Below are 18,406 nucleotides of genomic sequence, written 5' to 3' on the forward strand. Positions count from 1 at the left end.
TTGCCAAGGCCTTGGGCTGAGGGTGCAGGAATGAAGGCCCTGGTGGCTGTGCAGCAGTTGAACTGTCTTCATCCCCACCCACTCCGAAGACTCTCAACACCCTCTCTCCGGATCCTCTAACTCCCAGCTCAGCTTCAGCTCCTAGGACCCCTCTATCCTTCACGGTACTGCACACTCGGACCCCAGCCGCCCCCTCCCTCGATCCCTCGGACTCTATCCTCCAAGTCCGCCGCCTCCCCGGATCCCCGCGCACCCGGCACCGCCCCATCCCTAGACCTCCTCGGAACACTGGACCCTCCGCACCGCCCGTCCCCGATCCTCTTTTGCGCCGCCCCCTTCTTCTCAGATCCCCTTGGTCTGCGGGACGCCGCTCCTTCCTCTCCCCGGATCTCTTCGGACCCCGGGACTCCCGCACAGCCCCCTTCCCTTATCCCTGCGGGCCCCCGCACCGCCCCCTCCCCAGATCCCCTTGATCTTCGGGACCCCGCGCCGCCCCCTCCCCGGATCCCCTCTGCTGGGGCCCCGCCCCCACGCGGTCCGCACGGACAGGCTCGCGCCGCGCAGCGCCCCTCCACCCCCGCCCCCGCCCCCGCTCCCGCCTCTGCGGCTGCGCGCTCGCGGGGCCGAGGCCGAGGGGAGGGGGTCGCGCCGGGGGCCGGCTGAACTGCTGTGGCGGCTGCGAGAAACGGAGCGAGCCCGGCGGCCGCGGGCAGGCCCGGAGGCAACGGAGGAAGCCGTCATGTCGCGCTACACGAGGCCCCCCAACACCTCCCTGTTCGTCAGGAACGTCGCGGACGCCACCAGGTGAGCGGCGGCGGCCGCCGCAGGTTGGCACGCGGGGGAGGGGCGGAGGTAACGGCAGCGTCCCGGAGCCGGGTCGCGGCCCGGCGTCTCCCCGCCGCCCCGGCCGGTGCCTTCCGCGGAGGCGCCCTTCCCGGGGGCGGTGCGAGCCCTCGGGCTACTCGGAGCGGGGGCGGGACTGGCTCCTCCGCCCTCCCGGCCCGCGTTCCGCACGGGCGCAGCGCACTCCCGCGGCAGGGCCCGGCGCCCGGGGAATCGGTGCCCATCCCCTGCTCGAGCACCGGCGGCGCGCAGGCTACTGCTCTCCCGGTAGCCAAGGTCCCTCCCTGCCCCTGGCCGATAGTGTTTTCGCTTGGTCCCTTTGTCGTCGTGCCCCGATAAAGCTGCGCGTCCTGCGTCCTAGAGGAAGAATTGGGGATGGTCGGAAGGTATAAAATAATGCGTACCTTGGGCCTTACAATTTCGGTTCCCTCAGTCTGGTCTAATTACAGGGGATGCCGGTGAAATTTTATTTGTTACACAATACAAAGGATGGCTTCAGTGAATGAGATTTAAATGTTTTCCTGTAAAGTTCAGAGTGCAGTATAAACATCCATGATACCGGTTTGGATAGACTTCCCTGGTCCAGTGTGATGCTCTCAGTCCACACATTCTCCTCCCCGCCTTGAGAATTTTTATCTACATAGTGCTTAAACAAATATTAAGGAATGACTGCTTTGTAAAGCACTTTCTCCCTTAATAGACGCCAGAGGGAATGACGGAGAGTGGGATAGGGGCATTAAGAGACGTTTCCATTTCACTGGGTTTACTTAATTTACTCCCCGCTCAACCTTTTTAGGTGTGCAGTATTATCTTTATTGTACATAAGGAAAAGCTGAAGCTCAGACTTTTAATGATTTACCTGGGGCTTCATGGCTCCAAATATATTGGAGCCCTTGACTCCAGAGCTGTATGGAGTAATCATAATTTACCTGAGAGGAGTAAATGTTAAATATTTTTTTATTTGATCCCTACTATTATGTACATCACAGCTATGCATTGTGAGTTAATATACCTTAATTAACATCTAAAAGATGCCTGTGTTTATATTTCTCTTCTCAACCTGTTCATCAATATATTACATAGAAAACAAGCGAAATTTTTAATTTGGGCAGGGTAAAAAAAAATTCCCACAGTTGAACAGACCACTTGAATGCTAAATAAGCATCACGCCTCTCCAGTGTGTCTACCAAAAAAAAAAAAAAAAGAGGTTTCCAATTCTAATGGCCAGCCAGCCAGGGTAATATGAATGAGTGAAGTTGTCAGCTTATAAGGTAAAATAGAATGGTGTGGACCGTAGCAAATAGAAAGAAACAGGTGCCATCTAAAGGGGACAGCAGCTGGTACTACTAGCTCCAGCTAATAACTACTATGTAGACATTTGGACTTATTGCCATATCATCCTAATTTTCTGAAGTCAGAAAACTGTGTGTGTAAACTCTGTTTCAAAATGGTGGCATTAAGTTGAATCATGAAATTCCCATTTTTGTAGATTTAAAATCTGTAAAATATTAGAGTTTTGTGTTTCATCAGCACACCTTAAAATTTTTTTAAAGGTTGTGCTGGCCAAATAAAACACATCAGCAGGTGACACATGATCTCTGATCTAGATAATCCACCATGAGTAATCAAGACTGAAAACTGAAATCTGTTGATTTCCTTTTACAATTTTTTCACCACTTTTTAGCACTGCCACTGGGGGCAATCATCTAGGAGGTTTGTATTAATGGAATAGTAATCGCTAACATTTGTTGAGTATTCACCATGTGCTAAGGACTGTACTAAACACTTTGCATATATTATCTTATTAAATTTTCACAATAACCCTATAATGTATATTCTTTATTAATCCCATTTAACAGATTAGAAACAGGCTTAGAGAATTTTTTTTTTTTTTAAGATTTTATTTATTTATTTATTTATTTATTTATTTTTGAGAGATAGCAACAGAGATAGAGCATGAGCTGGGAGGTAAGGGAGAAGCACTCTCCGTGCTGAGGAGGGGGCCCAATTCAGGACTCCATCTCACGTTCCTGGGATCATGACCTGAACTGAAGGCAGCCGCTTAACTGAATTGAGCCATCCAGGTGCCCCTAGAAATTAAGTATTTTACCTAAAATTGCACAGCTACTTAGTACTTTTGTGAAGGTAGAATCATTACATGTAACCTATATTAAAAGCTTTTGGGGGGGCACCTGGGTGGCTTAGTTGGTTAAATGTCTGCCTTCAGCTTAGGTCATGATCTGGGTTCCTGGGATCAAGTCCCAAAGTTGGGCTCCCTGCTCAGCGGGGAGCCTCTTTGTCCCTCTGCTTTCAGCTACCCCTGCTTGTGCTCTCTTCTGCCTACACATGTGTGTGCTCTCTTTGTCAAATAAATAAATAAAATCTTTAAAAATAAAAGCTTTTTTGTGTGAGGTGGCATGCAGTATAAGTTAACTAGCAATATGGCAACTAGACACATTTTAAAATAGCTTTAATATTTAGTATGCTTATAAAGAAAACCGTTGGGGTAAATGTTAAAACAAATGGCATAAAATTATCTATATGATGTGATTTCAACTATATTAATAAATGAAAAAAGGAAAAAGTATAGAAAATGAGCCTGGAGAGAAATCCATTTGAGTGGTTTTCTTTTTCCTCTTTTCAAATTCTATTAGTTTTATAACAAAGCCAAATTTTATTTAAAATGTCTCTTTGTAGTAGCCATTATAATATATGCCATAAAGCACAAGACATTAAAAGTTACTATGGCTTTAGCATAAAATTTGTTAGGAATGAAATTGAGTGCAAGAACCAAAGAAGGATTTAAAAATTTTTAAAGGGACACCTGACTGGTTCAGTCAGTGGAGTGTGCAACTCTTGATCTCGGGTTGTAGGTTTGAGCCCAATGTTGGTTGTAGAGATTACGTTAAAAAATAAATACAATCTTTAAAAAAATGTATTTTTATGATGTTATAATTTGTATTATTTTTCTTCTCACTGGTGAAGCAAGATCTGGATCAGGAAGAAAACTTAATATCTTTGTTCTTTTACCATGTAGAAGAGCAATTTTTAAAAATTTTCGGATATAGTTTTCGAATGGAACAAAGTAATGTCCAAATCCCAAATAAAACATTCCCATTTTGATGCATAATATCATGTCAGGTTGGGGAGCCACTATCAGGTATCCTCTTTTGGACATAGTAGCATTATTTGCTTACAGTGTATATAAGGCTATATTGATTTTGGTGGTGGTATAGAAAAAGCATTAAACAGAATTCAGCAAGATTCATGAGAAGTGTCAGCAAATTACAGATAGAAGGGAACTTCCCCTGCCCAATAAATGGCATGTATGAAAAGCCTATAGTTAACAAGATACTTAATGGTATGAACTGAATGCTTTCTCCCTAAGATCAGAACAAGCCAGGGGTGCCTAGGTGGCTTAGTCGGTTAAGTGTCCAACTCTTAATGTCCAACTCTTGATATCAGCTCAATCATGAGATTGAGCCCCAGGCTGGGCTCTGAGCTCCATGTGGAGTTGATTGATATTCTCTCCCTCTGCTGCCACCCCCATTCACTCTCTTTTTCTCTCTAAAATAAATCTTAAAATAAGCCAGGGTGCCTGGGTGGCTCTGTGGGTTAAGCCTCTGCCTTCGGCTCAGGTCATGATCTCAGGGTCCTGGGATCGAGCCCCGCATTGGGCTCTCTGCTCGGCGGGGAGCCTGCTTCCCCTACTTTCTCTGCCCGCCTCTCTGCCTGCTTGTGATCTCTCTCTCTCTCTGCCAAGCAAATAAATTAAAAATAATAATAATAAGCCAATGATGCCCACTCATACAACCTCAATTCATCATTTTGTTGCAGGTCCTAACCAGTGTAACAAGGCAAGAAAAACAAATAAAAGACATAGAAGTTATAAAGCTAGAAACAAAATTTGCCCTATTCTTAGGCAACGTGTTTTCATAAAACTATAGTAAATAATGAGTTTTAGTAAGTTTAAGATACAAGATGAACTTATGAAAAATCTATTCTATATATTAGCAGCAAACAATTGAAAATAAAAATTTTAAAGCAGTTTCATTTGCCTTAGCATCAAAAAAACAGACTTGGGACTAAGTTTAAGAACAACAACAAAAAATACATAATAAAAACCTTTGCGTTAAAAACCACAATACAGGGGCGCCTGGGTGGCTTAGTGGATTAAGCCGCTGCCTTCGGCTCAGGTCATGATCTCAGGGTCCTGGGATCGAGCTCCGCGTCTGCCTCAGCATCCCTGCTGAGCAGAGAGCCTGCTTCCCTCTCTCTCTCTGCCTCTCTGCCTACTTGTGATCTCTCTCTCTGTCAAATACATAAATAAAATTTTTTTTTTTTTTAAGATTTCATTTATGTATTTGACGGAAAGAGATCACAAGTAGGCAGAGAGGCAGGCGGGGGGTGGGGGGAAGCAGGCTACCCGCTGAGCGGAGAGCCTGATGTGGAACTCGATCCCAGGACCCTGAGATCATGACCGGAGCTGAAGGCAGAGGCTTCACCCACTGAGCCACCCTGGTGCCCCCTAAATAAATAAAATCTTAAAAAAAACAAAAACAAAAACACAATGCAGTGCCAAGAGAAATTAAAGAAAACATAAATTGATAGATATACCATGTTTGTAGAATGGAAGACAAAATAGTAAGTTACCAGTTTCCTCCCAAATTGATTATATTGTAGATTCAAGGCATTCCTGATTAAAGGCTATTTAAAAAATAGAAACTGGGGTTGCCTGGCTGGCTCAGAAGAGTGTGCAACTCTTGATCTTGGGGCCCCAAGTTCGAGTCACACATTGGGTATATAGATTACTAAAAAAAATAAACTTTGAAAGAACAAAACAAATAAAAAAATAGAAATTGACAAGTTAATTCTAAAATATATTGATATACAAAGGAATCTAGAAGAAGATCACTTCTCTCTTTCTCTCTGCTGCTCCCCTTTCTTATGCTCCCTGCCCCATGAAATAAATAAATAAAATCTTTTTAAAAAAATGGGCAAAAAACTCCCAACAGACACTTCACAAGGAAAAGTAGCACATGAAAAAGTGCTCAACATCATTTGTACTTTGGGAAGTGCAAATTAAAACCACAGTGAGATTCCACTTAATACCCACCTGAATGGCTAAAATTAAAAAAAAAAATAAAAACCAAAAAACAAAAAACAAACCTGACAAACCAAGTGCTCACAAAGATTGGCACAACTGAAACCCATATATTGTTGGTGGGAGTATAAAGTGGTACAACCACTTTGCAGAACTGTTTGGCAGTTTCAAAAAATTACATATATACACTTTAACCCAGAAATTCTGCTGGTAGGTATTAACAGGAAATTATTGGTCCATACGCATGAAAAGATGTTATATCTAACTGGTTGTTAGGTAAATTAAAATTAAAACATCAACAGTCCATTAGGATGACAAGAATTTAAAATGTTAATGAAGTGGAGCAGTAGAAATTCTTAGGCAAGTGTTGAGTATAAATTGATCTGGTCACTTTGGAGAATGTGTAGTGAAGCTGAAGATAAGCGTACTCTCCAACTCACCAACCGCAGAGTGATACATCCCATAGAGCTGCCCGGAGCTCATGTATGATAATGTATGCTGCAACACAGTTTGCAATTTTTAAAAAAGGCAGCATCTTCAATGTTTATCCACAGAAAGACGGATTAGTAAATTGTGGTTTATTGATAATACCAATACAAAGTTAAATTAAGTGAAGCAGAACTACATAGAGAAATCTCAAGGGAGGAGAAGGTAAGGAGCAAAATTATTCAAATTGTCTGGTACTATTTATATAAAATTTGATATATATAAGAACACTTAATTATGCATATATTCATTTGCAGTAATAACAGTTACAGAGGGGTGCCTGGCTTGTTCAGTCAGTAGAGCCTGTGACTCTTGATCTTAGGGTTGTGAGTTCAAGCTCCATATTGTGTATAGACATTACTTAAAAAGTAAAATCTTAAAAAAAATACAAAGTTATGCAGAGGAATGATGAATACTGATGATTGTTTCTCAGGTAGAAGAATGTAAATGTAAACATCTCATTTCCAAAAAACAATTCCTGAAAATGATGACAAGTGTTGAGATATAGTAAATGCTGTTGGTGGATACATAGGTGTTTGTTTTATGCTCTATTTTCTGAGTGTCAAAATTGATGACACCGAAAATATAAAAATTAGAACAAAACAATAGCTAACAGGTGTAGAAGTGGGGACAGTGAATGGGAGCTAGCTCTTCTGAGAAGTTTGACTTCTTCAGACACCTGTCACCCTTGGCTTCTGGGATTCCAAGCCTCCACGACACACATTACTCCAATCTCCTTTTATACTATCTAGGATCCTTTTCCTATCAGCCACTCACATTTGGTTGATGGGATTGATTGTCTCAGAAAGTACTCATTTGTATTCTAGCTTTGCTGTTGGCTCTGTGTACCAATGTGCAAAGTAATTTCTTTCATTCTCAGTCTCCTTGACTACTAAATAGGTAGCAGTAATATCAAATGGTGACTCAGTATTTTGAGTGCCTACTTTGTGCCAAACAACTAGTACACTGGTGAAGACACCCATTTTTTTTTTCTTTTTTAAAGATTTTATTTATTTATTTGACAGAGAGAGGAAGAGATCACAAGTAGGCAGAGGGGGAGGGGGAAGCAGGCTCCCCGCCAAGCAGAGAGCCCGATGCGGGGCTCTATCCCAGGACCCTGAGACCATGACCCGAGCTGAAGGCAGAGGCTTAACCCACTGAGTCACCCAGGTGCCCCGAAGACACCCATTTTAAAAGTGATCCTAAACACCGATTCTCAGAATTGCCTATGAAACCCTTAAAAAAATTAAACCTAACCGGGGCCCACTTTGGAAAGCACTAATTGGGTCCGGGGTTGTTAATGCATCAGGCTGGAATACCTGTTTCTGTAACATTTCCTTTACAGATGATTCCAATGTTCAGGAATGGTTGAGAATCATTACTCTCTAATCCATGTTCACGGGTAGCAGGAATCGTTTTCCTTGTTTTCCATCACATCCCTAGAGTTTGCCCATTGTAGGTGCTCAAAAAGTACTTGTTGGATGATTAAATGAAAGAAAAAGACATTGTCACTACCCTTGAAAGACAATAGTTTCAGAGAATGCAGACAATTAAATGTTTTATAGTAAGTATTAAATGAATAAAAATACTAAATAATAAAAATAAAGTATGTTTTGTCAATTGCACTGCCGGTATATAGTGGACATTTAATCATAGTTGAATTCACATCTCTAGCTTAATTTTTTTTAAAGATTATTTGTCAGAGTATACAAGCAGGGGGGCAGCAGGCAGATGAGGAAAAAGGCTCCCTGCTGAGCAAGAAGCCTGATGTGGGACTTGATCCCAAGACCCTGTGATCATGACCTGAGCTGAAGGCAAATGCTTAACCGATTGAGCCATCCAGGCATCTCTCTCACATCTCTAGCTTTAATCACTGACTTCTAATCTGGAGAAGAAAATAAAATTAATTTGTATAATCATAATTTTTGGTTGTTTCCAGGACTCTTTTTTTTTTTTAAGATTTTATTTTATTTTATTATTTAAGTAATCTCTATACCCAACATAGGGTTTGAACTTTGAACCCAAAGATGGAGTCACATGCTCTGCCTGCCAAGCCAGCCAGGTGCTCCGTCTATAGAACTGTTATGAATGTTCTACCATCACCTCAAATCCAGCACTTCTTTTGCCTCCCTCCTCCCTCTTCAACTCTCTTTACCAGTTGTCTAATTTTTGTCACTGACACCATCTTTCTTCCATTTGTCCAGGTTAGCAGTTTTGCAGTCATCTTTGAGTCTTCTTTCTGTACAATATGTTTGGAAGTACTCTTACTTTTCTAAGCCATGTTTTGTGCTCATAACTTGGTGTTGAACCTCTAAGATCTTCATGAGGCAGTAGGTAGTGGTTAACACAGACTAGTGTCAGGTTGTGGAAGTTTGATTCTAGTTCTGTCATTTGCTGGCTTGGTAACCTGAGGTGAATTCATCTGTCTGTGCCCTCATCTGTAAACAACCATAGGGTGGTTGTAAAAATTATCAAGTCTTGAGGTGAACAGTGGCTCCATTATAAATGCACTACCATTCTCAGCTATAGTAGCTAAGTATTTTGTCTCTTGAGTTAGATTGTTGCTCCATGAAGACAAATATGCTAAATAATCCTTTGGTGTCCCCTCTTTACTACCTATGACATATAGCAGGTTTAACAACATTTGTCAAATTTAAGAATACCGTAGTTATTTTGCTTTATGTTTAAAAGTAAAACATCCATTTTTCTTTAAAGCCTGAAAAATAATTTTAGAACTTCTTTAGAATCTAATTCTTGTGATCTGAAAACAAAACTAACATAAACATAGAATTATAGTGAGGTAAATGAATGTGTCCTTAATGAAATAGGGTCAATAGACCTCTTTGTATTGACAATTGAAGTATGTTATAATAGAAGTAATTTTCAAAGATGGATAATAACTTTCCTGGGTCATTGTTTCCCCAATCTGATTAAACATAACAGCCACCTGGAGTGCTTATAAAAATACAGATTTCCAGCCCCTAACCTAGATCTTTTAAATCAGAACCTCCAAAAATGAGGCCTGAGGATTTGTTTTCTTTTTTCTTCCTTTCTAAACCCTGGGTGATTCCTATGACAATTTTAAAAAATACTAGTTTAGATAATATACTTTTGAAGGTTTCAACTGGATTTCTGTAGGCAAAATATTTTAATCCAGATATTCATATTTCTTTGCCTTATTTCTAAAACACTTCAGGCCTGAGGACTTGCGCCGTGAGTTTGGTCGATATGGCCCTATAGTAGACGTTTACATTCCACTTGACTTCTACACCCGCCGCCCAAGAGGATTTGCTTATGTTCAATATCCTTTGTTTTACTGTATGCATGTGAATATACTGTATACATGTGTAGATGCGCATGTGTATTCAGGAGCATATGTTGTATGAGATTAATATTGCCTAATTAAATGTGTTTATTTCTTTATCTCAGAAAATCTAAAGCAGTCCACAGTAGCTGGCAAGCGCCCCCCAGTTTGAACCAACCTGTTAGCTAGAATCCAAGCATAAACCGAGCAGGCGAGAAAAAAGGCACCTAAAGTCCAAGCATCAAGGAGTAAAGAGGGAGGGTGGACACAGATATAAAGACCTGGAAGAGGGGAAGTCTTTATCAAGCAAAAGACAAAGCCAACACCAGGTTGAGACTTCGGCTTTCCTACATTTACTCAGAGTTCCAGAGTCAAAGCCAAGTCTGATTTTGTTGGTTCTTCGTCTCTTAAAAAGTCCATCTTGCAAGCCTTAAAGAGTAAAGGTCAAGGTTCAAGATCAAGTGACATTGAGGTAATTGCCAAAGTCTCATTTTGTATTGCATTTCTTGAGCTTTTTCTGTTTTCTATTTAAAAAAAAAAACAGTGAACGACCTCCTGAAAGACAGCTATTTAGTCATTTTATACAGTTTATTTCCATTTTAGTTAGGTTTAATATATAATTTATGTAGATAAGGAAGTTTAGTGGGATATTACAAACCAGTATATGTAATTCCGGATGTTCACAGATTGCTTTTGTGTTTCTTTTATAATTATATCCCAAGTAATAAGAACATAAAAGTATTTTAAAGTAGTAGGTTCAAAAGTAAATATCATTTTTAAAGGTATAATGTTTTAGGGTACATGTGTTTGTGTAGTTTTGTTTGTAATAAGTAATTTCTCCTAAGCATCATAATTAAAATACCTTTTAGTGAAAAAGTAATTGTAATTTCAGAATAAAGGCTTTTGCGTGCTGACTTTTTCAGTGAAAAACCTGAAAGAAGGGAGTGAGTCCTGTACAGTTTATTTTTTAATACTAGCCAGGGTTGGACTTACTTTTTTTTATAACCTGTTTGACATTATACACGCATACTACAACTACATTATAAAATGTACATTAAAAGTATAGTTAAGTGTTTGTTTCTGTTCTTACTTTTAGATAGGTTCTTCTAAATCATAAGGGGGCATTTGTTTTCATAATAAAGGTGAAATTCTTTTTGCCTATATATATATATATATATATATATATACACATATATACATATATATATTGGAGATGTAAGTTTAATAACTTGGAGTTGTTTTTCCTGTTAATTTCATGTCACATGTAAATTATTCTTTAAAAATAACATTTTTTACTTGATATCTGATGTTCAAAGTATCCTTAACAGCTAGTCATATTTGAAGATGTTCGCGATGCTGAAGATGCTCTTTATAACCTCAATAGAAAATGGGTATGTGGCCGTCAAATTGAAATACAGTTTGCACAAGGTGATCGAAAAAGTAAGTTCAACTAAACATTAGATCTTATTTATTCAGCAGAATGAGTTTTAGTTATGACAGATTTTTCCTATTTCAAATTCTTTCAGAAAATAATACTGTTAAAGTAGCTGTTACTGAGGTTTTCAGGTAATAAATTATTTCATATTCTAGCACCAGGCCAGATGAAATCAAAAGAACGTCACCCTTGTTCTCCAAGTGATCATAGGAGATCAAGAAGCCCCAGCCAAAGGAGAACTCGAAGTAGAAGTTCTTCATGGGGAAGAAATAGGAGACGGTCTGATAGCCTTAAAGAGTAAGTACAAATAAAAGAGAATTGAAAAACTTAATTTTCTACTTTCCCTGGAAGACATTTTAAAGAGTTTTCAGAAACAGGCCACAAGAATAATTTTATTTAATATACATAAAAATCAACTTTTTTTAGAAAAATATGCTCTTAGGGTGCCTGGGTGACTTGGTTAAGTGTCTGTCTTTTGATTTTGGCTCAGGTCATGATCTCAGGGTTGTGAGATCGAGCCCTGCATCCAGCTCCATGCATCCAGCTCCATGCTTAGTGTGGAGCTCAAGATTCTCTCTCTCCCTCTTCCCGCCCCGTCCTCTCTCTCTCTCTCTCTCTCTCTCTCTCTCTCTCTTTAGGAAAAAAAAAAAAAAAGATGTGCTATTCTCTATTTGGAATGTATTGTTACTTAACTTGGGTTTATTGGATAACTTCCAGTGTTTTTATTTCATGGAAGATTTAACTTAGACCTTTTTAATAGAAAAATAATATGTACTGAAGAAGAAAATCAAATCTTAAAATGTGTACTTGACGAATAAAATGAGGAATTTTATTTTAATTTGAAAGATTTTATTTATTTATTTGACACAGATAGTGAGAGAGAGGGCACAAGCGGGGGGAGCAGCAGACCAAAGGAGAGGGAGAAGCAGGCTCCCTGCTGAGCAAGGAGTCCCACTCAGGTCTTGATCCCAGGACCCTATGATCAATTTCAGTTATTGTTTAAATAATAACTGAGCTGAAGGCATATGTTTAATGGACTGAGCCACCCAGGTGCCCCAAGGAATTTTAAATAAATAAAATTTTCCTAACTGAACTCAGTAATTAAAAATCTTAAGTTCTGGTGAATAAAAACTCATAAGAAATAGAATGAATCACTTGTGAAAGGTTGAAACTAAAATTAATGTAAATCAATATATTTGTAAGAGATAAGTTATTTTTAAAAATAAATTCAAAATATGGTATTATTATAAGAAGACATGAAAATAATAGGTTTTTTGAAAAAGATATTTGCATGTTGTCTATTTTGTTAGCCAAGACTTTGTTTCTGTTAGAATAATAGTAAATCACAATGGAAATTAATTATTTGGTAAAGCTATTTAAATAAATGAAATTGTATTAGCATGCCTAAAGCCTTAAATAATTTAGTATTTATCTGGAGTTTTAATGTAGAATTTTAAGGTAAATTCTGTCCTTGTGGCACCTGGGTGCCTCAGTTGGTTAAGTGTCTGCCTTCAGCTCAGGTCATGATACCAGAGTCCTGGGATTGAGCCCTGCATCAGGCTCCCTGCTCAGTGGGGAGTCTGCTTCTTTCCTCTTCCTCCTCCTCCTTGTGCTCTCTCTTTCACTCTCTCTCTAATAAATAAATAAAATCTTTTTTTTTTTTTAAGATTTTATTTGACAGAGAGATCACAAATAGGCAGAGAGGCAGGCAGAGAGAGAGAGAGAGAGAGGAAAGTAGGCTCCCTGCTGAGCAGAAAGCTCGATGTGGGACTCGATCCCAGGACCCTGAGATCATGACCTGAGCCGAAGGCAGAGGCTTAACCCACTGAGCCACCCAGGCACCCCAATAAATAAAATCTTAAAAAAAAAAAAAAAAAAAAAGTAAATTCTATTCCTAAAGGTTAGCACTGGGGTTCCTGGCTGGCTCAGTTGGTGGAACCTGCCATTCTTGATCTTGGGGTCATGAGTTCTAGCCCCATGTCAGATGTAGAGTTTACTTTAAAAAAAAAAAAAAAAAGAATGATCAGCATTTACACTAATATTCTCTTTCTGTGAGTAGTATGCTTACCTGGGGAAAAAGAAAAAATGTCTATTGTCCCAAGTCATCATGGAACATCAGGAATAGAATGAACCCCATCTTGTAAGACAATACTCTTTTGCTTTAGACTCATTATAACATCATTGCTTAACCTCCCTGACCTGTTTTTTCATTTGTAAAATTGTATCATAAAGAATGCAGATTTTACCTGGCTCTCCTTATATTCGCAAGGATCAGATTTTGTGTCTGCATGTGTGTGTGTGTATATGTAAATGAAGCAGAATTCATATAAGCCTAACAAAATGATAAGCAAATACAGTATATGTGGTATTATCTTAGACTAAAAAGAGTCCTCTTATTTTGTTTTTAGTGGATATGGATTAAAAAAACAAACTAGTTTGTTGCTGTCCACTGGATTATGATGAACTCTTTGAGGGGCAAGGAGTTTCGTTTTATTCATGCTTATATCCTCAGCACTTAGCAGTAGTCCCTAGCTCATGTTAGCCATTCCATACATTTTTGTTGAATTCATACTTCAGTGTATATATATATTCCTGAAAAATTGCCCCTCAGCCTTCTTTAGTAACATCCCCCTTTTTTTTCCCCCTATGTTGGATTTTTTTCTGAAGGACAATTTTCCCATTTGGCTTTCTATGACAGGAATGAAATTTAATAATTTCTTTCTTTTTTTCATTAAGAGAGGGAGAGAAAAGGTTGGGGAGAAGCAGAGGGAGAGACAGAACCTTAAACAGGCACCACATTTATTGTGGTGCCTGACATGGGGCTTGATCTTACCACCCTGAGATCATGATCTGAGCTGAAATCAAGAGTCAGATGCTTAAACGACTGATCCACCCAGGTGCCCCGAAATTTAATAATTTCTAAAAGCTTCTGCTTTTATTCCAGAGTATATTCTCGATCAGTATATTTATACTGTCTGGTGCTCTTTATTCCTTCATATAATTCCATGCTTCTATCTGAGATTATTTTCTTTCATCCTAAAGAAGTTTTAGTATTTCTTACAGTATAAGTCTGCTGGCAGTGAATTCTTTCAGCTTTTGTTTATCTGAAAAATCTTCACTTTATATTCACTTTTGAAGGATTTTTTTGCTGGGGATAGAATTCTGAGTTGGCAGGGATTTTTTTTGTATGTATGTATGTATATGTGTATGTATGTAAATAATCTCTACACCCAGTATGGGGCCTGAACTCAGGATGCTGATCAAGAGTCGCATGCTCTACTAACTGAGCAAAGCAGGCACCCCTTTCCCCTGCTTTTAAAAATATTATTCTATTGTTTCTTGATATTTATAGTCAGCTGTCAGTCTTAATGTTGCTCCTTTGAAGGTATTGTGTCTTAAATTCTGGTTTCTCTTCAAATTATATAAATCTTACACCTTTCACTAAAAAATTTCCATGGAGAGGAAAACTGGCTCTTAAACCACTTTTTTGAGGCCTTGTTTTAACAGGACTGTAAAAAAGTAAATAGTTAATTAATTAAATAAAGGTAATGTGTCTTATTCTCCAGGGTTTACTGAGCATCTTGAAATTGTGAGTTGATACCTTTCACTAATTTGGGAAAATTCTAGGTCATTATCTCTTTAAATATTGCTTCTGCCACATTCAGTTTTTCTTTTTGACTGTGTGACTATGTTCTGTATTCTCTCTTACACTCTGTTGATTTCTTAAAATTCCTTTTCTTGTGTTTCAGTATTTATGTTGTTTTACAGTTCAGTTCATTTTTTCTTCTGCTGTATCTAGATTGCTGTTATATTGATCTAATGACTTAAATTTCAGAAATATATTTTCAGTTCTAAAATGTCCATTTGTTTCTTTCTATAGATTCCAGTATTCTCTTGGAGGTCTCTCTTTTTAAATCTGTTTGCCTGTCTTTTCTTCTTACTTCCTTGAGCATCTAGTCATAGTAATTTTTTTTAATTCCTGTCTGAATAATGCCAGTATCTATATTACTTTGCATCTGGGTTTTGGGTTTTATTTTGGTCTTTTATTTCCTTAGCTTTTAGTAATTTTTATCTATTTTTCACATACCTCATAATGTCTGTATTGAATGTTGGACATTGTTGATGGAAACTTAAAACACTTTGGGTGATACCCTCCAAAGAAAGTTGTTTTCTTCTAGCAGGTGGAGTATTGGCAGATCACCTTGATCCTCTCGAGGCTTGGTTTGAGGCATTGTTAAGGCTGATTTATTTTAGCTTTATACTTACTCTCAGGATGTGGTCATTACCTGTAGGATATGGTCCTCATGGGTTCTTAACTGAAAGCCTGAATTGTTACTCTCAGTTCCTTGACCTTTTGGTGGCTTAAACTCCAGTCTCTCTCCCCAGCACTGTGTGTCTGATAGAATTTCAGCTTAATTCCTGAATCTTCCAACTGCTATTTTTGCTGACTTCTTGGAGTCTGATCCTGTACTTGCACAGCTTAAAAGATGGCCAATGACTTGAAGAGAATTTATAGGAAAATTTTAGGAGATTTTTCTGTCTGCCATTCCCTCCTTGAGATTTTGCCTCTTTAGTCCCAACCATTTTGGTAAATCTGAATCCTAACTTGTCTCTCCAGCTTAGTCAGATAGCCATTTTCTGGTTGGGTTCAGTTTCCCCATCAGCACTTGGAAAATGGTCTTAGATAAAAGAGCCATGGCTTGTAATCCCTCAAGTTCTCCTAGGGTTGGTTATTCTCCAGTGCTTTTAAATATAATGTTATTTAGCTTCTTTATATAGTTGTTTTCCACGGGAAGTTTAGTCTCATACGCATTGTTCTATCATGGCAGGATTCAGAAGTCCTGCATCTAGATTTTGTGTTTGTCTTTATAAGCATTATTTGACAAACTTTAATTACTTTCTCTTTTTTTCTTTTTTTTTTTTTCTTTCCTTCAGATTTTCGTACCTCTTGGGAGTTGTATAACCCAGATTAAACATGCAGGGCATTTTTCAGAACTGACCCATATCATAAGATAAATCTAGCAAGGCAGATTTGGTCACAGATTCTAGTATAACAAATATTACAAACTTGTTACTTATGTTTGAACTAAAAGCATGCAAAATAAAATTAGAATTGTTTCTTTTAGTTTATCCAGGAAAAACATAACTAACATTATGTAAAGTGTATAAATTCCTGAAATTGCTGTTTCCTAACTTTTCATTAAATGTTTTTGTGTGAAATATATACTCTTAACATTCATAATGTTTGCAGGTCTCGACACAGGCGATTTTCTTATAGCCAATCTAAATCTCGCTCCAAATCACTACCAAGGCGGTCTACCTCAGCAAGGCAGTCAAGAACTCCAAGAAGGAATTCTGGTTCTAGAGGACGGTCACGGTCCAAGTCCTTACCAAAAAGGTCCAAGTCAATTGGAAAATCACAATCAAGTTCACCTCAAAAGCAGACTAGCTCAGGAACAAAATCAAGATCACATGGAAGACATTCTGACTCCATAGCAAGATCCCCTTGTAAATCTCCCAAGGGGTATACCAATTCTGAAGTTAAAGCACAAACAGCAAAACACTCTCATTTTCGATCACATTCCAGATCTCGGAGTTATCGTCATAAAAACAGCTGGTGAACAGCCGCAGAAGAGCGCTACATAGTCTTGAATGTGTTATTAAACCTCTCATTATGTTAAATAAAAATTCTTCAAGGCTTATAGAAAATGTGAGTTACTTTGGGCATGTGCAACAAATAAAATCTCTAGTTTTGGGGTAATAAAGACTTGGTCTCAATTGAAAGGGCCCATACCACAAATTATGATGTGTCTGATATGTCACCATTTTATGGACCGTTTTTTTGTTTACATTGTGGCAGAAGGATACTTTTCAAGGGAAATGGGTAAAATGGAACTAATGTGGAAAATCCTACTTGGATATGAAGTATTAGTAATATTAATGATACCTTTTACAAAAATATTTTTTCCTTTAAAGCACTTTTACTTTCATGTAAAAAGTAATTATAACTGTATAATTACATAGGGCAGACTTAAACTACTTGATACCTTGATGACTCTCTTGTATCTTCTGTTTAAACTTGGGCCAGTTCCTAGTGGATATTAGTTCATATTACAAAATTCTGACATTCCTAAAAGTAGAATTTATCTAGAGATCAAGTGTTCAAAAAATACATTCTCTCCTGAGCTTAAAAAAGCTTTTATTTTTACTGTGTGGAACAGTATAGATAAATTGACATTAAGTTGCATCCTGTACCGTGTTCATTCACTTTCACTGAAAATAGGAAAATGTTTTAAAAAATACTGAGTTTTGAATGGTTGGAGACTACTTCTCTAAAAATTCTGTGCAGGACTCATTATCCAAAAATACTCATATTAAGCCTTATACATTTGAAGAGTGGTACATTTTGTATAAAAAGTTTTTTTAACATTATTTCTACATATCTACTTTTCATCCACTATTTAATTTTTTCTTTTTGGAGTTCCAGCTCAAGACTTTAAATTGCATAGAGTAAGTCCTGTTATTTTTGAAAGTGTTTAGTATCTTGTATTAAAGAATTCAAGACTGCATCCTCAATAAGCTTTGTGGTATTCAGATTTACTTTACATGCTCTTCATTTTTATAAACCAAATAACTTTATTGATATTGCTTTTGTAGTTGTTAAAACTGAGAATTTCTTTAAAAATGTGTTTGTAGTTTACGTTTTTCAGAGGGTTTTGGTAGTATTTGTGATAAAATGGTTTTGCATATGATTATTATAGGGGATATATTTATAGAGTTCTACTTGTGTACTTTGTTGAAGTATATTGAAAATTAAAAGTTCTCAGCCCATATAGTTAATATTTGTGACTAGAGTGCTTAAGAAAAAAATCTGTCTTATATTTTTGGCATATAGGAGCCAGTGTTGCTTCTATTTTTTTTTTTTTAATACTAATTCCACTTTTCGTTGCATTTTAGACCCTATGTAAGAAACAACTTTACAAAATAATTTATATGCTGGTAATATTTGGACAAGTACCATAAATTTATGTAAACTGTACAGTACCTTCTGAATACACTTTCTTTAATCATTAATAGAATTAACTTCAAAACTACAACTCTTTGAAGTGTTCAGCTGTAATAAAATTTAGTCATAAAATTATGTGGCACTGTTGAAAATCTAAAGGATAGTCCAAAGAAAGAACAGACAAATAGTAATGTTTTATATTTTCTAAATAAATGTTTGGGTTTATCC

At 38.0% G+C, this 18,406-nt stretch overlaps 1 protein-coding gene across 1 annotated transcript; it reads left to right on the forward strand.

Annotated features, from left to right (window-relative positions):
• Window positions 1–645: 645 nt before the first annotated feature.
• LOC111158813 (serine and arginine rich splicing factor 12) lies at window positions 646–18,406 on the forward strand. Its single transcript, XM_022521085.1, has 5 exons — window positions 646–804; window positions 9,630–9,751; window positions 11,070–11,177; window positions 11,328–11,469; window positions 16,424–18,406. The coding sequence occupies exons 1-5, from the start codon at window positions 740–742 to the stop codon at window positions 16,791–16,793; spliced, it is 807 nt and encodes a 268-aa protein (XP_022376793.1). The 5' UTR covers window positions 646–739; the 3' UTR covers window positions 16,794–18,406.

Source organism: Enhydra lutris, unplaced genomic scaffold (genome assembly GCF_002288905.1).
Source record: "Enhydra lutris kenyoni isolate GAN:26980312 unplaced genomic scaffold, ASM228890v2 scaffoldscaffold63, whole genome shotgun sequence".
Classification (NCBI taxonomy): Eukaryota; Metazoa; Chordata; class Mammalia; order Carnivora; family Mustelidae; genus Enhydra; species Enhydra lutris.

What these genes read in the sequence shown, in the direction of transcription:
- LOC111158813 (XM_022521085.1), top strand. Translation starts at nt 740, where the DNA reads ATGTCGCGCTACACGAGGCCCCCCAACACCTCCCTGTTCGTCAGGAAC. An exon ending in TCAATATCCTTTGTTTTACT is followed by an intron (nt 9,752 to 11,069) that starts GTATGCATGTGA and finishes CTTAACAGCTAG; the next exon opens with TCATATTTGAAGATGTTCGC. An exon ending in CGGTCTGATAGCCTTAAAGA is followed by an intron (nt 11,470 to 16,423) that starts GTAAGTACAAAT and finishes TAATGTTTGCAG; the next exon opens with GTCTCGACACAGGCGATTTT.